This window comes from Microcaecilia unicolor, chromosome 3, assembly GCF_901765095.1.
Source record: "Microcaecilia unicolor chromosome 3, aMicUni1.1, whole genome shotgun sequence".
In the NCBI taxonomy this organism is placed as follows: domain Eukaryota; kingdom Metazoa; phylum Chordata; class Amphibia; order Gymnophiona; family Siphonopidae; genus Microcaecilia; species Microcaecilia unicolor.
In genome coordinates this window covers 463,442,105-463,461,381 of record NC_044033.1, presented here as the reverse complement: position 1 = coordinate 463,461,381, position 19,277 = coordinate 463,442,105, and the positions used below count along the sequence as shown (strand labels likewise).

The following is a 19,277-nucleotide window of genomic DNA, read 5'->3' as shown; positions in this document are numbered from 1 at the left end:
CCTGAAAGATGGGGTATTTATTTTATTTTTATTACATTTGTACCCCACACTTTCCCACTCATGGCAGGCTCAATGTGGCGGGCAATGGAGGGTTAAGTGACTTGCCCAGAGTCACAAGGAGCTGCCTGTGCTGGGAATCAAACTCAGTTCCTCAGTTCCCCAGGACCAAAGTCCACCACCCTAACCACTAGGCCACTCCTCCTCCAAGGTAAAGGAGTTTGTAGGAAAAAGTAAGAGAATATCATCAGCATAGAAATGGAAATACACACCTGTAGATTGGATCAGGGTCACAAGAGGACTGATGAACAGATTAAAAAGGAGTGGGGATAGAACAGAACCCTGGGGAACCCCACAGGGTAAAGGCCGTGAAAAAGCCCTAGCAATGGTAGTGACAACCGTGTAGGAGTGGTTGGAGAGAGAGGAAAAGAACCAAGAGTGAACAAATCCAGATTGTATTGTTCTAGGCAAATATAATGTAGCTAAACAGCCAGCTTTAACCATCCCCAAGTAGAAGCTTTACCAGTCAACTCAGTTCTTAAGCAAATCTTCTTTACTGTAGTACTCATAATAAACAAAGAAAATCCAATTTACAGTTCAGTTGCTTAGAAGAGAATTGTTGTCTTCTGCACATAAAGTCTGTATCTAGCCACCCCAGAGGCAAGGAGATGGCCAGAACCTCAGCCCAGCTAAGAAGAAAAGCTGTAACACTCAAAGGAGAATAAGGGGGAGAAACTCAGTGAAAATAAATTAGGAATGTCTTGAGGATATGGTGAAAAATCTTTATGGAATTACAGTAAAGTTAAGGAGGGACCAGCCCCCTAGAACAGCTGCTGATCACCAAGGCATGCAAAGAAGACTGGGCTCTCTCACACAGCCTGCAGGGGAATAGGGAGGGCTGGCCCTAGCTCAGACCAATGAGCCAACAGGGAAAGCTCACAAGGAGTCAATCACAGGATACTGCAAACTATAGGAAAATCAGTTCTAATACACAGTGCTATCTATTACACAGACAATGTAACTGAATACAAATAATACTCATATTAAATATACATCACAGTATACCCTGCCTCCATGAATATGGGGGCAGAACACAGATAACCCAAAAGAAGAAAGACAGGATAATAGAAGAGAGTGGTTTACAAAGTCAAAGGCTAAAGAAAGATCAAGGGAAATTGCAAGAACAATAATATGTTTATGTGAGAGTAAATTTCACTAAGCAAGGCAGTAAGAACAGTTCCTGTACTGAAATGGGCTCTGAAACCTAATTGTTTGGAATTAAGGATAAGTGATTTTTCCACGAAAGAAGACAACTACATGAAAAGTGTTTTCTCTAAAACTTTGGAAAGGAAACACAAATTCGAAACAGGACAGTAATGGGCAGGGATTTGAGGGTCCAGGAAGGGTTTCTTAAGAACAGGCCTTACTATAATTGATCTCCAAAGCTGTGGTACCTGCCCAGATGAGAGACTATAATTAATTATAGAGAGGATCTACGGTGGGCGGGTTAGTTCCTGGACTTTTTACCAAGATGAAGGGAATAAGTCTAAGGAGCAATAAGTAGACTATGGGGCTCATTTTCAAAGCACTTAGACATAAAATTCCATACTTTTCTATGTAACTTTGTAAATCTAAGTGCTTTGACAATACGCCTCTGTATCAGAGTGTGTCACAGAAAGAGAGTGAAGGGTCTGCAGTTGGAATGAAGACCAAGAGGGTGAGCTGGGGAAAGAAATTGTCATCAGAGAAGTCGAAGGTGGTGAAATAGTAAAAGATGAACAGTTAGGCAAAGAATTTACTGTTGTGAATCTTTGTGGAGAAATATTAAGCGAGTCTTTCAGCAGATGGTGCAAGATTTTTTGGGGGGGTTAGTTGGGGAGGAAGTCAGGTTTTGAAAGGTCGTGAATAACTCTAGTTAGATTTGGAGCTTTCTTTATACTGTCAGAAAAGTACAGTGTCTTGGCTTTCCGTAAGTGGAAGTTATAATCTCTCTTGGATTTATAGGAAAGAAGGTCAGTCTCTGATTTTGTTTTTCTTCCAACTATGTTCCTACTAATCAACTGTTTCTTTAAGAGCTGTAGTCCACTATGATACCATGGTTTTCTATTTTGAAAGAGCAAAGGTTTAGATGGTTTGGCAGGAGCAATCTGGTCCAGGGCTGAAGAAAGTACCGAATGTAAGCACTGGGCCTGGTCATCCGGATTTCGAGATTCAAAATCAGGTGGGAAAGAGAAAAAGGAAGGAGAAACAGTGTGTGGGTCAATCAATGAGAGATGCCTGGACCAACGAAGAGAGGCTGATGCCTCAACAATAGAAGGAAGAAAGTTGGAAAATCTGGTTAAAGTTTAAAGTAATGTTGAACTTTATAAATCATAATTTAACAATTTATTTAAAAGGCTATGAGATTTTGTTGAAGATTAAAGGTTTTTTTGTTAAAGCACTAAGTGGAGTTTTTTGGCCAGTGATAGAAATTAGGCTCTAGCCAGTTTTTTTCTGGTTTTAACAGCGTTTTACACTGAGGCCTCTTTCTCCATTGTATAACCAATTGATTTTTTTCAGGCATACCTTCCTTTGATATTTGTTCTTCCTTCATATATTTACAGCCATTTAGTTTGTTGATTTTCATGAGGATTGTTCAGTTCTTACTTTTCTCTCTTCTTGGTAACTGAAATCACCCATTATTATACTGTTGCCAAATTTGCTAGATTTCCTAATTTCTCTTAGCATTTCTTCATCTGCCTGATTGTTCTGGCCTGGTGGATGGTAGTATAGCCCTACTAGTATACTCTTTCCCTTTACAGATATAATTTATATCCATAAGAATTCCACATTGCTATCGGTTTCATATAGAACTTTTATTTTATTTGACTCAATTCTCTCTTTAACATATAGTGCAACCCCCCCCCCCCTACAATTTGATCCATTCTGTTATTGTGATATAACATGTACACTGGTAACTTTCAAAAATCAAATTACTTAACTTTTTGAAAATGCAACAGTGCTGTAATTTGATTTTTTAAACTATAGGGCCCTTTTACGAAACGGCGGTAAAAGGTGGCCTGCGGTGGCATCGGCATGTGGGATTGCTGCATGCCAAGACCATCTTTTACCGCCGCTGGTAACAGTGGCTTTTTCTTAAAGGGCCAGTAAATGGCCATATGGTAATTAAAAAATTGCCACGTGGCCATTTACTCCTGGAGCTCTTACTGTCTCCTAATTAGGAGGCAATGAGGGCTCCACTGAGCACAACCCCTGGTGCTGGAAAATAAAAGTTATCTTCTAGCGCTGGAAATGGTGTGTGGAAAAACTGGAACTACTGCTGGGCTCCTGGGTAAGCCCTGCAGTAGGGCCAATTTGCTGCATGCCAAGTTGGCAGTAGCCCTACCGACCTTTGATAAAAGGGGCCCTATATTAATTGTTTTGAAAACGTTGGGATATATATCATCCACTAGATCAGCTATATTGGTAGAGTCTTTGAGGTTTTGTACACAGCACCCTGATATACTTAATTCAGTTTGTGATTACAACATTTGATTTAAGACTAATATAAATTATCTTTGTATCATCACCTTTTTGGATTAGTTTATATATTATTGCTGTTTGGGACTGCCACTGTATTATTAGAATATGTTGAGTAAAGAAATACCAACATGGCCCAGGAAGGTTGTTGGGATTGTACCTGCCATGCAGTGCAGAATATTTTCCTCATGCTTGTGTTGCTGGGGTTGTACTTGATATGCAATGCAGGTTATATTATGTCCCCAAGATTTCTTAGAAGTGCCAAATGCTCTATGCTTGGTTTGCACAATAAATCCCTAAAAGACAAGAAGATGTAAGTCCCACTCCATTTTTTTGAAATCCAAAGCCATTTTAGCTTCCACCACCTCTTTAGAAGGGCATTGCAGGCATTCATTATCCATCCTAGGAGAAAAAAACATTTCTTGATGTTGCTTCTGACTCTGTCTCCTGTAGTTTCATATCATATCTTCTAGTTCTAGAGCTTCTCCTCATATGGAAAAGGCTTGTTTGTTCAATGTGGGTCATTCAAAATTGCCTCCTTTGGGAATAATTTATAAGTATCTTTAAGGTGTAGGATAACAGGGCAACTCTATAATTAGTATGCCTGTATTTAATTGCCTACTTTCCTTTAAAGATAAAATATGTGTCTATAGTTTAGGTGCGAGCGCTTACACTAGCCATAGATGGGGTTGAATGGGTTGAAGAAGAGCAGCATCAGCGTCTATGCATGCATTTCCATCTATGCGTGTATTTTATAAAATATACACATGTGCTAATTTCTACTAGAATGCACACACAGAGTTAATCCTGCCTCACAGTAGACGAAACTTTGTGTGGGATCTTCTAGGTAGGCTGCTATAACACTTACATAGTTGCAGCTGTTGCCCTTATTAAATATCCACTACAAACTATCAAAAATCAAACGAGTCAGAGAGTACTGGTAAAAAAAAAATCATGATTAGTAGCCTTTCTCCATTCTAATAATTAACAAAATATGTTCCATAACGAACCGTCTGTTCTGGCCTCAGAGGCTCCTGTCAAGTTGCCCCCCCCCCCCCAACCAAACCCAGGCACATTACCGAGGGGATGTTACAATAATAAGGATCAATAAAAATGGGAAGACATTTCCTCGCGGATCACTTGATCATCATGTTACTTCACCAAAATGATTTCATCAGTCCTTACTAATATCCTACAGAGCAGATTATCAAAGGCACTTACCCATCAGATAAGTGCTGGTGAGAGGGATGTTCAGCAGCAATAATTGTCTAGCACCACTGAATATTTCCTCTGACTGCTCGCCCTTTCTACTATCTGGACAGTGGCAGTCTGTGGGTGGAGCTGAAGGTTATCCGGTTAGCAGCCATATTCAAACTGTGAACTGGATAACTAACCAGATAAAGTGAGGACAACAAAATGGCTGTCAGTGGGATTTGAACTCTGGTCTCCCTAGTCCTCTGCCCACTAGGCTACTCATCCACTCCAATGGAGTTGATTTTATGTAGAAATTTTTCCATTTCATGTTGTTTTTTGTCATAGTAACTTCTGCACAATGATGAATGCACTGACTCAGTGGCCATGGCAAAAATAAAACCCCACAAGAAACAAACACTGGAAACTAACCTGATCTTCAGTCATGTTCCCATCATCACTGTCAGAGAATATCATCTCAATTATCTTCCTCTTACTTCTTCTGAGACATGGCACTTTGGAGACAGCATTTGTTTGCAAGAGTTTCTGCATCATCTCAACCAACTTCTGAGGGTCATCTGAAGGGAGTAAAACATATAAAGCAACTGCAAGGTTTTCATCTGGAATTAATGAATCCTTTATTTCTCTATGTTGTAGAAGAGATTCATTGTAGGAGCAACTACACATTGAGAGCTTCATTCATGAGACTGAAGGTTAGGAAGAAAAAAAAATGAAATGAAAGCCCAATCGGTTAGTTGCCTCACTTCATTTTGCGGAATCAAGGACCCAACTTATTTTTATATCAGCACCCATCTTTAACATGAAGATTGAAGAATGATCTAGAATTTGGCAGCTATGATTTAATGCAGGGTCATGCATTTAGGTTGTAAAAACCCAAGGGAGCGGTATGGTATGGGGGGGGGGGGGGGGGTGATGTAGTTCTGTGCTCAAAAGAAGAGCGGGACGTGGGGTGATCATATCTATACTATCTTAAGGTGGCCAAACAGGTAGGTTATTAGGTTATTTATTCTTGGCATACCACCATGAAAGAAGCTACAATACAGTATAGGAAAGGGGATCATGCATTCGTGCTTGGGTGCACGAGGAGAATAGCCAGCAAGAAAAACCAGGTCAAAGTGCCTCTGTATAAATCACTGGCAGGACCCCATTTGCAGCCCAAATGCATGAATCTGCGTTATTTAGCATTCAATCTTAGCTGCCCAATTCTAGACCATTCTTCCAGCTTTGCTCCTCATGCTATCTACACCTCGTATTACAGAGTTTGGTATCATCTGCAAAGAGACGAATATTATCAAACAGCCCTTCTGCAACATCAGACTTAAAGATCTCAATATGTATATGTAACCCACTGTTATATCAAAGCTGTGGGAAGAACCCAGCATGGAAATAATCATGAGTCCATCTCACACTGGAGGATGTCCTGATTCGTGGAGTCTCAGTGTGGGGTGGCGCTGATGAATTACTATTTAAGGAAGGGCAGTGCTGTGAAATGTGTCCTTGGTAGCCTTTAATCTAAGAAGTCCATAACCCCTACCAAGTGACCCATTGGAGATAAAGAGGGGTACCTGCTAAGAAACCTTGAAAGAAGAGCAAAATTAAAACTTTACTGTTAATCTCCTGAGCTATGTAGAGAAGCTGACCTGCAGGCTTGAGATTGGGGAGTCTCGCTGCAAACTGGGCTTAAGGGTAGGATGCTATCTGCCTGCAGCTGGTGATTCTTTTCAGGGTAAAACCCTGAAAGGCTTGGACAGTGAATGTTGGACCTAATTCTCCGTTGGCGATGGTGATGCAATGGAGAAGTTGATTGTGGAGTGCCAACTGGTTGCAGGTCAGGCAAAGGGGTTTTCTATGAATGCTGAACCAAATAAGGAAAGACTATTTGCTCTTGTAACTGCACAAGATCGTGAATGATTACCATCATAGCTGTGTGCTGAAGATTCCTATGACTGTTGCTGCAGAGTTTCAATTGTTAAATAAAGTTCAGTTACTTTTCTTGACTCTCCTGGTTACTATGTAGTTCCTGCATGTGACCTGGAGGGACCCTGATGTGAATGATGCACACCCAATCTCCTGAACTCCAAGATTTGCTCACGGAGTTCACCTTCTGAGCGTGAACCCACTTCTGGGTGAGAGGAGTGGGTTACATATACTTTTGGAAGAAAGGCGAGAGAGGGAAGATATGAGAGATACATTTAAATACCTATGTGGCATAAATGCACAGAAGGTGGACCTCTTTCAATTGCAAGGAAGCTCTGGAACAAGGGGGCATAGGATGAATGTGGAAGGGGATGAACTCAGTAATTAAGCAAATAATTCTTTATGAATGGAACAGCCTCTCCTGATGGAGGTGGTGGAACCCAAGACTATCTGAATTCAAGAAAGCACAGGACAGGATCTCTAAGGGAGGGAAAGAGATAGTAGAATCTAGTAGATGGTAGGGATGGGCTGACTGGATAGACCATATGGTCTTTATCTGTCATCATTCTATGCTTCTATATTATTGTGTAGGAATTCTAGATTTAAACCCTCATCTTCTTTTTTTTCTGTAAGTCCCCTTGCTCCTATTTCCTCTTTTTCTGAAAAATCTATCCTCGCTTCCTTTTCCCTTTCAACCTTGCAAACACCTCCCTTCTCCTATCCCTCCCAACTCTGCAAGGCCCTATCTCACTCTTTGCCCTCTTCTTATGGTTGTGTCTTTCCCTTTATAAACTTTTTCTCTCTCTCTCAACTTCTCCCTCTCCCTCCGCTTGATCCTCCTATATTCTCTCTTTTTTTTTCCTTCTCTCCAGACTAGTCTTCATTCAGAGATGGGCAACATAGGATCGCACAACCACAGCACCCTGTGACTCCTGTCTAGTTCAACGTCCCCAGTAGTGTACTGATGTCATAGTGCGTTGTACCTTCTACACGGAACAATAACAAATCCAGAATCATTTTTCTCCTCTCTAATCTCTCTAGAGAGATTGTTCCAAATGTCTGGCACAAAACAGTGAAAGGCACCATTCTGGGTCACCCTTAATCTGCTCTACAAATATCAGGGAGTCACCAAATCCTCCTTCTGAGAGGATTGTAAGGAGTGGTAAACACATTGACTAAGTAAACATGTCAAATACTGATTCACTTACCAACAAACACAATGATCTTTACTAGTTTTTAAGTGGGGGCCCACTCTGGCAACAAAAAGTCCAATCTATAGTTGAATTGCACTGGGTGTAGAGATTGTATGGCTATTTAGATAGAAACGATCTGATGGTATTACATGTGCTGGTATTGTCACGTGTTGACTATTGTAATGCCTTATAACCTTAGATGCCTTCAGTTGGTGTTGAATACAACAGCCAAGGTGGTGTTTGGGTAACAGAAATATGATCCTGTGACACCTCTTTTGGTTGATCTGCACTAGTTTCCAGTGGAGCAGAAGCTCCAGTTTAAAGTAGAATCCCTCTAGTTTATTGGTGTTTGTTGGTAAGTGAATCAGTATATTTGACATGTTTACTTAGAACCCTGTTTACTAAGCTATGCTATAGGCACGCTAGCATTTTTAGCGTGCGCTAACGCTACAGGCACCCATAGGAATATATGGGTGTCTCTAGTGTTAGCACGTGCTAAAAACACTAGCGCACCTTGGTAAATAGGGCTTCCGGGTATAGCAGTGAAGAACATTTAGGACTGTACTGAACTAGAATCCCACCCTAGGCAATAAGCTCCCTGGTGCTCCTGTCCCCTTTGCCATGGCCATGAGGAGCCAATGGATGGGGAGCAATTTTGGCACCCTGCCTCCTTTGTGCCCAATACAGCTGCAACACTAACACAGTCCTACGTGTAGCCCCGAGAACACTGGTTTAGATTACAGTAATGCACAAATAAAACATACTCACCACTCATGTGCACTACTTTTACATAATGTTTTTCAGTTTTTCTATCTCCCACAGGCCAGTTTACCACCACATTCTCATTGACTTTGAACAGCTTCTCGGTATCATCATCTGCAGCTGGAAGATCCTGTATCCATGAAGTCTCCCCAATTTGCAGTGAGTTATCATGCACAAAGTCAAAAAGCGTGAACTTTTTCATCCTGATGACAGCCCCTCACACTGACAGTGTTATGATGTGGCCTGCAAAATTTCAGCACAGGCAACTTTGTGACTCACTCATATAAAACAAACCCCTAGAAACCAGTGCTTGAACTTCCATTATTTTTGTCATTTATACACAAAGATTTTCTAGGCTAATAGCTAACTGTAGCTACCAGAAAAAATGTGATGGTCTTCACTCAAGGCAGGCCCAATCATTAGGCAGTACCAGTGGCATAGCTACAGGTGGGCCTGGGTGGGCACCAGGGGCGTAGCCAGCCTTCCGTGGGTGAGGGGTCCAAAGCCCGGGGGGAGGGGGCACATTTTAGCCCTCCCCCCGGCGCCGCCCCCCCACCGCCGACATTGCCACCCCCCCTCCCGCCGCGAACCCGCCGCCGCTGCCGCCTACCTTTACTTTTGCTGGTGGGGGATCCCACTCCCCGCCAGCCGACGTCTTCTCAGTCCTTCCTGCTCTTCAATTTGTTTGCTGACGTCCTGCACGTTGTACATGCAGGACGTCAGACTCAGAGAACAGAACTGTTCTCTGAGTCTGACGTCCTGCACGTACAATTACGTGTGCAGGACATCAGCAAACAAATTGAAGAGCAGGAAGGACTGAGAAGACGTCGGCTGGCGGGGAGTGGGATCCCCCGCCAGCAAAAGTAAAGGTAGGCGGCGGCGAGGGCGGGTTCGCCGGGAGGGGGGTCCTGGGTTGAATCTGCGGGGGCCCCGGCCCCCTCAGGCCCCACGTAGCTACGCCACTGGTGGGCACAGGCCCAATCATTCTAGGTTCATGTCCACCAAGCGGCGGTACCACACTGCTCTCTCCCCTCTTTCCTCTGCGATGTCTCAGACTCTGTCTTTCTATCTCTGAATGCCATCCTTCCCCACATTTTTGCTGCATGTGCTGGCCCTGCAGGCTTCCATCTGCTGTGTCTTGCCTTCGCTGATGTCATTGCCTGTTTCCTGTCTGGTGGGATGTGGCAGATAGAAGCCTGGGGGACAAGTGCAGGCAGAAAAAAATGAATCAATGCAGGTGCTGGGGATGCCTGTAAGATACACTAGGGAGGGATGGGGTTCAGAGACAGGAGGGTGGATGCCAGGGATGCTGCAGAGAGCAGAGATAGATGTTGGATACAGGGTAGGTGAAAAAATATCTGTATTTTTTTTAATATGTCCGGAAAGATGGGCAGGGGGCGTGGAAGGGCCCATCCAAGTTAACTCTGGGCCCATCCAAACTGGGTAGTACTAGGCAATCACCCAGGGCAGCAGCTTCTAAGGACACCAAGAGTAGCTATAGTCAAAACAAAACAATAGATTCTGACAATCACACAGCTCAGTAGAAAAACAGGAGCTACTTCTACCTGTAAGGGGAGTGGGCAGTTTTCAAATAGTCCATTCACTGGAATTATTCTGGGAGGGATTGGTGTTGGGGATGATGACTATGGGGGGAGGGGGAAGCGGTCTAAAAGTTCATTGGAAGGAGCTGAAATTTGCCTAGAGTGCCTTATATCCTTGCACCAGCTCTGTTTTCACTGTGTCATAATGTATACTGAAGTGATCTATTAGCTATGAGGCATCCGTTAGCCTTCCCTGATAGACTACAACCACCCACAGCAGGTCACCAATAGACTCACTCTAACTGTACTAAGAGAGCAAGAGGAACCCTTGAAACCCTGGTTTGCAACCTATGACTTGTGTTCTGGTACACTCCACTCATTCCTCCTTGTGACGGAGTATATACTCCACCACCGCAGGTAACAAATGGGCATGAAAATGTCAACAGTTACCTCCCAGTCAGAGGTGTAGCTAGGTGGAGCTCAGCCACTCCCCCAAATGGATTTTGAATGCGACTCAGCCCTTCAACCTCATACTGGCACCTATTTTACAAAAGGTCTGCTCCCCTGACATCAAAACCTGGCTAAGCTTCTGCTTCCAGTATAGCAAGTTGTATATGAACAATAAAACAGGCATTGTTGACCCCTTTTGTATAATTCTTTCCAACTTCTTTTGGGTTGGAAAGAACAAGGGTGAGACTACATGGTCTTGTGAGCTAGAGGATTTATAGGTGTATACCCAGCACTCAGACAGGGTCCAGGTTATGTTTTCTTTTGGCAATGTTTGTATTGCCTATTTATGAGAAGAACTGCCCCAATTTACATGGAAACAGTGTGTGCTCTGGGATAACCAGAGGTGGGCCAGAAGCACAGTGAACATGAAACCTTCAAAAAGTACACACAGAATCATTTGGTAGAAAACTAAGGCTGGAAAACACATGCTTTTAAAATCTCTCATATCGGTTTCCAGTGAAATGTTTGGTTAAACTGAATAATGTTTCATATGTTTTCTTTGACCCATAACAGCTTTTAGCTTTCTGGATAACACATTTCCTAATCAAACTGGAGGAGGTACTTAAGGCTCTAGAGGTTCTCTCTAGAATTCTGGGTATTCAATGATACTTGCTTCAAGCCTTATTCCTTATTGTATAGAATATTTGATTACGTTCCTCCTCGTTTTTCTGATGTCTCCCTTATTGAGGGCTATTTAGAGTGAAATCTCTATAAATTTTCTTTAAAATTTTCCTATTATAATATCTGGAGCTTTTTCCTCTATTTCTTGTACCAAGTTGGTGTTGCTTGAAAAATGTATTGTAAATTTTTGCAGAGCAAATTTGCAAATATAATTCCATAAGCAGGGATCTGGTTTCACTTTGATTCCAAGATTGCAATATATTCTACAGAATTCGTCTCAAGTCAAGGAATCACAGAAAAATGGGTCACTTCCCCGCTCTCCATCTGGATCCTTCTTGTTGAGCAGGTTGGAGCCCCCAGTCCTGCCTTCTCTGTGCTACTCCTCTCGTCAGTTGGACCAGGGGACTCCTGCTGGCTCTTCATGCTGCTGTTCTGTTTTGGGAGGCAGCATGAAGCATACACATCTGTTCGGGAGGATCTGTCTCTGTTTCTGTACACATCTGTTTGCGCATGCACAGAAACAGAGACAGATCCTCCCAAATAGGTATCATTTAAGCAAAATGCGCCTAAACCAAAATCTGGTATGAGAGATATCGTTGGAAGGACCCCCTGGCAATATGGAACATAATATTCACCAAGGGAAAAACAATACAAAAAAAAACCCTACAGCATGGCATTTATCTGTAAAAATGGGACACCACAACAAAAGGGTAAATTAGAAACAACTGAAAAGCAGCAGGTTCCAAAAGTTAAACATTTGCATGAGACAGGGATACTGTTTAAAATGACCATCTTGGAAGCTCAGACTAGATGCATTCCATGCATTAGAAAATATAAAAAGATGACCCAAAGTCTGCCAGCATGGTTATATGATGAAGTGAGCAAGGCTATTAAAAGCAAAAGGATGTCTTTCAAAATATGGAAAGTGGATCCCAATGAAGAAAGTAGGTATGAGCTCAAGAACTGGCAACTTAGATGTAAAAAATGAAATAATGCAGGCCAATGGAGTCTTTGAAAAGAACTTTGCTACAGAGGCAAAAACTAAACACTTGTTCAAATTCATATGAAGCAAAAATTCTATGAGGGAATAATTGGTTGGACTGCTGGAGAACCAAGGGGTAAGAGGAGTGCTCAGAAAGGATAAGGTAATGGCAGACAAAACTAAATGATTTCTTTGCCTTAGCACTAGAAAAAGTTCAGAGAAGGATGGCAAAAACGATAAAGGGGATAGAACATCTCCCATATGAAAAAGGGCTCTTTAGCTGGGAGAAAAGATGACAGAGAGGATATAATGGAAGTTAAAATCATGAGTGGGGTGGAATAGTTAAATAAAGAATGGTGGAGGAGTGGCCTAGTGGTTAGGGTGGTGGACTTTGGTCCTGAGGAACTGAGTTCAATTCCCACTTCAGGCACAGGCAGCCCCTTGTGACTCTGGGCAAGTCACTTAACTCTCCATTGCCCCATGTAAGCTGCATTGAGCCTGCCATGAGTGGGAAAGCGCGGGGTACAAATATAACAAAAAAAAAATGGTTGTTTAATTCACAAAGGGGTCCTTTTACCAAGCTGCAGTAAATGGACCCCTGTGGTGGTATCGACACACAGATTTGCACGTGCTGAGGCCCCCTTTTACCACAGCAGGTAAAAGAGGTTTTTTTTTTTAAAGAAGGTAAGGGCTATGCAGTAGATTAAGCACTTGCCACATGGCCATTTCTTGGGGGAGCCCTTCCTTCCTCATATTTAGGAGGCAGTAAGGGCTCCCATGCTAACTTGGCAGTAATTGGGCAGTGTGTGGCGCTGCCTAATTACCACCGGGTAAGCCTCCAGAACTAATATATATATATATATATATATATTCTGAGCACTGGAAATGGTTTGCAGCACTCACTGGAACTACCACCAGGCTCCTGAAGTAGCCCGGTAGTAGGGCAGATTTACACAGTAGCCCTACTGCAGCTTTGTAAAAGGGCCCCAAAATGTCCTCTTGTTTTTGTAGTGCTTGACAAAATTATATGACCAGCAGACTAAAAATAAATTGTAGAAAGTTGGGTTTGTTTTTTTCAAGCAGTGCATAATTAAGCTGTGGAATCTGTTGCCAGAGAATATGATCAAGGAGACCAACCTAGAGCGATTCAAAAAAGATTTGAACAAGTTCCTGGAGGAAAATAATAATAACAATAATAATTAGCAGCCAGGTGAACTTGGGAGCGCCATTGTTCATCCATGGAAACATATCTACTTTTTGAGGTCTGCCAGGTATGTGTGATCTTGACTGGCCTTAGTCTTACCCAACATGGTTTTTATGTTCATCTTAAAGCACACTGGGTCAGACAAATCTCTAAATATATACACTCTGGAGGAGAGGTGGGATAAAAGAGGTATGATGATAGTTAAAATACCCCCTCCCCTCCAAGGTGTAAATACACAGGAGACAGACCTCTTTCAGTGGAAAGGAGGCATGTAACAAGCTGTTATAAGATAGAGGTGACAGGGGGATAGACTCAAGAATAATCTAAGGAAATATTTCTTCAAATAATGGTGGACACATGGAACACCTCCCCTTTGTAGGTGGTAGAGACAAAGACAGTGTCTGAATTTATGAAAGCATGGGATAAGTACAAATGATCTCAGAGAGAGAAGAAAGATTTGTAGAGCTGAACAGTTGGGATGGATGTGCAGGCTAGATAGGCCATATGTTATTTTTTTCTGCTGTTATCTTCTATTTTCCATGTATTTATTCAATGCACTATTTCTGTGTGTTTACATTGATCTTCCACAAGATGAATTCCTTACATTGTTTCGAAGCAGTCAGGCAGGTCTTAATTTTTCTCTTTAGAACCAACCTCCCCCCACCCCCTCCAAGGAAAGCAGGGTTGCTCTAACTCACTGTATTTCTCTGTTCACAGATGAGACACTATCTCCGACTGCTCTTCACTATGCCAGCTGGTCTGCAAGAGAGAACAGAAGGAAGCAACCATCATACACTGCAGAAAGAATACGGATTATGGTTAGAGACATGACTCTCTTACAGCTCGTCTCCCCTAAATCTCTAAAGAGAGCATCAAACATATTAGTTTAGATATATTTTAAAAGTAAAAATGATTTACAGTTTTGTTTTTCATTCTGCATATGTGACACAGGAGAGTGTACTGTATTTGTTTTCCCCTGCAGGAAAAGGATATGGAATATTCTGCTCATTAGAAAAAGCAGAGTTGAATACATGGCTAAGCCTCTCAGTGGAGATTAAATAGTGACAGTGCTGAATAAAGCATGGACACACAGAGAGGACCCCTACTTTCAAAGAAGTGAAGGGTGAAAAGTCAGGAGTTAGACAAGAGGAACCAGTTTAGAACTGGTCCTTACTGGAATGCAAGACCAGGTGCAGGGGGTAATGATGGTGAGGCCATTTGCCAACAGTGATCACAGTGTGGTTAAATGTGTCCATCACTTGAAGGAGAACAAAAATACTACAGAGGCAGTTTTCCTTTACTTTAAAATGGGAGACTCTGATAAGATGATTTAAAAAGACCAAATAAAATTATATTCCAAACATTTAAAAAAAAGGCTGAACAAATACCAAATTAGTAACAGCGTAGTTTAACAGCAAGGTGAGAGTCCTTTAAAGCCAAAATGGAATTGTTCAGAAAAATAAAAGGAAAACTCAAATGCCAACTAGGGATAGGCATAATTTATTTATGTATTAGGATTTAACCACCTTTATAAAGAGGTTCACCCAAAGCTGTGTACAACAAGTAAACCTTGACAAAAACACCTTACAATGTGTTAACAGCATTAACAATAGTAAAAAAAAAAAAAAAAAACAATTGTAAGAAGAAAGGGTAATTCTATAATAGGGCATCTAGGCTAAGAAGTTAAACAGATGCCTATCTGAAGCCTATTCTATCAAGAAAAATAGAAGCCTACATTTCTATATAGAACACTAGCTGAAAACATGGGTACATCTATTTATTTATTTATTTATTTATTTGTTTGTTTGTTACATTTGTATCCCACATTTTCCCACCTATTTGCAGGCTCAATGTGGCCAAGTCCGGTAGGGGAAACAAATATAATTTGATAATAGGGTGAGTAGGTTGGTATATTCAGGAAGGAATATATAGTGTCCAATACAATCTATAGTTATGCAGAGTTGAGGCATTTAAGTTAGGTAGGTGGGGAATACCTTTCTGAACAGGTAGGTCTTTAATGATCTCCTGAAGTTTAGATGGTCGTAGATTGTTTTCACAGTCTTTGGCTGTGCATCCCACAATTGTGTGCCTATGTAGGAGAAGTTGGATGCATAGGTTAATTTGTATCTGAGTCCTTTGCAGCTTGTGTAGTGGAGATTCAAGTAGGTACGTGATGCTCTGATTCTGTTTCTGGTTGGGAGATCTATCAGGTCGGTCATATATCCTGGGACTTCGCCGTAGATAATCTTGTGGACCAGGGTGCAGATTTTGAAGGTGATACGTTCCTTGATTGGGAGCCAATGCAGTTTTTCTCGGAGGGGTTTGGCACTTTTGAATCTTGTTTTACTGAATATCAGCCTGGCTGCTGTGTTTTGGGCTGTCTGGAGTTTCTTTGTGAGTTGTTCTTTACATCCCGCATAAATTCCGTTGCAGTAATCTGCGTGGCTCATTACCATTGATTGTATCAGGTTGCGGAATATTTCCCTCGGGAAGAAAGGTTTTATACCTTTAAGTTTCCACACTGAATGAAACATTTTCTTTATAGTGAAGTTTACTTGGCTCTCAAGTGTAAGATTGCGATCAATTGTAACGCCTAGTATTTTGAGGCTATCTGAAATAGGGAGGGTGTGGTCTGGGGTGTTTAAGGTTGTGGGTTTATAATTATTGTGTTGGCACACACAAATACAGCGAAGGTGACTAAAAAAAACAGCCAGATGATGTAAGGATATCAAGCGTTTATTAGCATCCAAGACTTGACATGAACAGTGTTTTGGCCTAACAGGCCTTCATCAGGAGTCTTAATAGAATGTGAACAAGAAAATCCATCTGGTATTATGCACTATAATGGTTAAAGGCACTGTGTAAAGGTACTCTAGCAACTTCGATGGAGCCAAATGCTACAGCCAGATGGATTTTCTTGTTCACATCCTATTAGGCCGAATCATGATTTGTGTCAAGTCTCAGATGCTAATAAATGCTTGATATCCTCCCATCATCTGACTATTGTTTTTAATCACCTTCGCTGTATTTGTGTTTGTCTTGTTGACTTTGAGGGCTTGTTCTTCTGTTTTTCCATGTATGTAGGCACAACCGCTTACTGGCATACTTATGTGCTCCACCCATACTCTGCTCATGCCCATCCGGTTGTCATTTACATGCATAAAAGACTACGGACCCTGTTTACAAAGGCGTGTTAGTGTTTTTAATGTGCCTACAATTAGCGCATGCACTAACTGTGTAGGTGCCTATAGGGATATTATAGGTGCATACACAGTTAATGTGCGTACATGGTTAATGCACGTTAAAAATGCTAATGCGCCTATAATGTGGCTTAGTAAACAGGGCCCTAGCATACCAGTATTCGTGAACACTAATGCTGCCTAAAGCAAGACAGTTCGGTATAGAATTACCTCCAAAATCCATTCAATACTACTACTTATCATTTCTATAGCGCTACTAGACATACGCAGCACTGTACATTTATTCAATGAAGTAAAACTTGGAGATAGACAAGTAGGAATGACATGATGCAGTATCAGAATATAAATATTAAAACAACAGAAGCAGAATACAAATGTTCTTCTATTATTTATTTATTTATTACATTTGTACCCCGCGCTTTCCCACACAATGCAGGCTCAATGCGGCTTACACAGTAATTTGCAATACAAAGTTATAGAATAGAAATTTCAAAAACAGTAGTGAAACAATGTAAAGTTGGGCTTGATAGTGTATGATAAGTTGAGCTTGATAATACATGACTAGGAAAAGAGAGGTTAGATAAGATAGGATAGTATGATTTGGAAGAAAAGATGGGAGGTTGGTATCTAAGTCAGAACAGAATTGGGAGTGGAGGTTGGTAAGATTATGTTGGGTCATTAGGGTAGGCTTGCTTAAAGAGATGAGCTTTCAGCATTTTTTCTAAAGGGTAAGTAGTCGTTTATTAATCAGATTGGTCTGGGTAGAGCGTTCCAAATCTGGCTACCCAAAAAGGAGAAACTGGATGCGTAGTAGGTCTTGTATTTAATTCCTCTACAATTGGGATAGTGTAGGTTAAGATAAGTTCATGAAGAAATAGATCTGTTTCTGGTAGGGAGGTGGATCAAATCATTCATGTAACCAGGAGATTCATTGTGGATGATTTTGTGGGCCATTGTGTTGATCTTGAAATTTATCCTTTCTTTGATGGGGAGCCAGTGAAGCTTTGCTCGAAGAGGTGATGCATTTTCATAAGTACATAAGCACTGCCACGCTGGGAAAAGATCAAAGGTCCATCAAGCCCAGCACTCTGTCTCCGATAGCGGCCAATGCAGGCCCCAAGAACCTGGCAAAAACCCAGAATTTAATAACGATCAATGGACTTTTCCTTCAGGAATCTGTCCAGACCCCCTTTTCGAATTTTGATTTGCCAAAAATAAGTCTGGCTGCCGTGTTTTGGGCAGTTTGGAGTCTCTTCAGTATTTGGGTTTTGCATCCTAAAAAGACACTGTTGCAGTAGTCGGCGTGGGTAATAACAGTAGACTGTATCAGGTTCCTGAAAGTGTTGGGTGGGAGATAAGGCTTCACTCGTTTCAATATCCACATCATATTATACATTTTTTTGGCGTGGTTATCAAAAGATAAATGGCTGTCTATCATTATTCCCAGTATCTTTAAGTTGTCGGATATGGGGAGTTTGACATCAGGGGTGTTGAGTTGTAGGGGGATAAGGGGAGTATTGGGAAGAGAGACCCAGGCACTGCATTTTTTCTTTATTTAATTTCATTTTAAAAGCATTAGCCCAGGAGGTTAGAGTGGTGATGGCAGTGTTGATTTTGTCATGGATTTCAGATAGATTGAATTTAAAGGGGATATATATGGTGACATCATTGGCGTATATGAAAGGATTTAGGCCATGTTTGGTTAGTAGTCTGGCCAAGGGGATCATCATAAGGTTGAAAAGTATTGGGGAGAGTGGCGATCCCTGTGGTACTCCGCATTCTGATGACCATGGGAATGATAAATTTGTCGTTCCTTTGACTTGATAAGATGTGGTGGTAATGAAGTTATTAATCCAGTTGATAATGTTTCCTCCGATCCCAAGTTTGTCCAAGAGTTTGGTAAGGATGGAATGGTCAACCATGTCAAAAGCGCTGGATAAGCAAATTGTAAGAGCATGATGTTGTATCCGTTTGCTATTTCAAGTTTGAATTTAGATATTAAGGTTAGAAGAACCATTTCAGTGCTGTGGGCAGGATGGAAGCAGGATGGAAGCCTGACTGGGACTCTTGAAGGATGGAGAATTTCTGGATATATTCATTAAGTTGCGAGGTCGCTCTGTTTTCTAATAATTTGGTGATTAGAGGTATGGATGCAATTGGACGGTAGTTGGTAACGTCATTCACAGGTTTCTTTGTATTCTTTGGGATAGGTGTTAATAATATGTAACCGTGCTTGGTGGGGAAAGAGCCTCTTTGTAGTAAAAAGTTTAAGTGGGAGGTGAGGTCAGATATAAAGCATGAAGGGGCATTTTTCAAAAGGTAGTTGGGACAGGGGTCAAGGTAGCATTGTGATTTAGATAGTTTTGATATGGTTATGATGACTTCTTCTGTAGTAAGGGGGGTAAAATTGGTCCCGTAATGGTCGACAGGTGTTTACTTTCATCTATTCCAGGGCCCAGTATGTCAAGGAAGGTGTCAACAGTGGAGTTATCTTTGGAGGTTGTGTTATGAAGATTAACAACTTTTTCTTTGAAGTATTTTATAATATAAATATAATACCCATAATGTTAGTACAATACAAATGAAACCCCTTAATAGGAAACACATTAGAACACTTAT

The 19,277-nt window shown here is 41.5% G+C and overlaps 1 protein-coding gene across 8 annotated transcripts in view; it reads right to left on the bottom strand.

The window, feature by feature from the left end:
• BEND6 (BEN domain containing 6) overlaps positions 1-19,277 on the bottom strand; it is a 68,909-nt gene that overhangs the window by 37,577 nt on the left and 12,055 nt on the right. For 5 of the 8 annotated variants that reach the window (XM_030195616.1, XM_030195615.1, XM_030195614.1 and 2 more), the window contains exons 2-4: positions 14,157-14,217; positions 8,607-8,843; positions 5,140-5,285 (exon numbers count right to left, since the gene is read on the bottom strand). In XM_030195616.1, the coding sequence (XP_030051476.1) occupies positions 5,140-5,285; positions 8,607-8,802 (342 nt within the window). In that variant the 5' untranslated portion in view covers positions 8,803-8,843; positions 14,157-14,217. The remainder of the gene's footprint in view (positions 1-5,139; positions 5,286-8,606; positions 8,844-14,156; positions 14,218-19,277) is intronic. The other 3 variants (XM_030195621.1, XM_030195617.1, XM_030195622.1) reach the window with 3 other exon arrangements.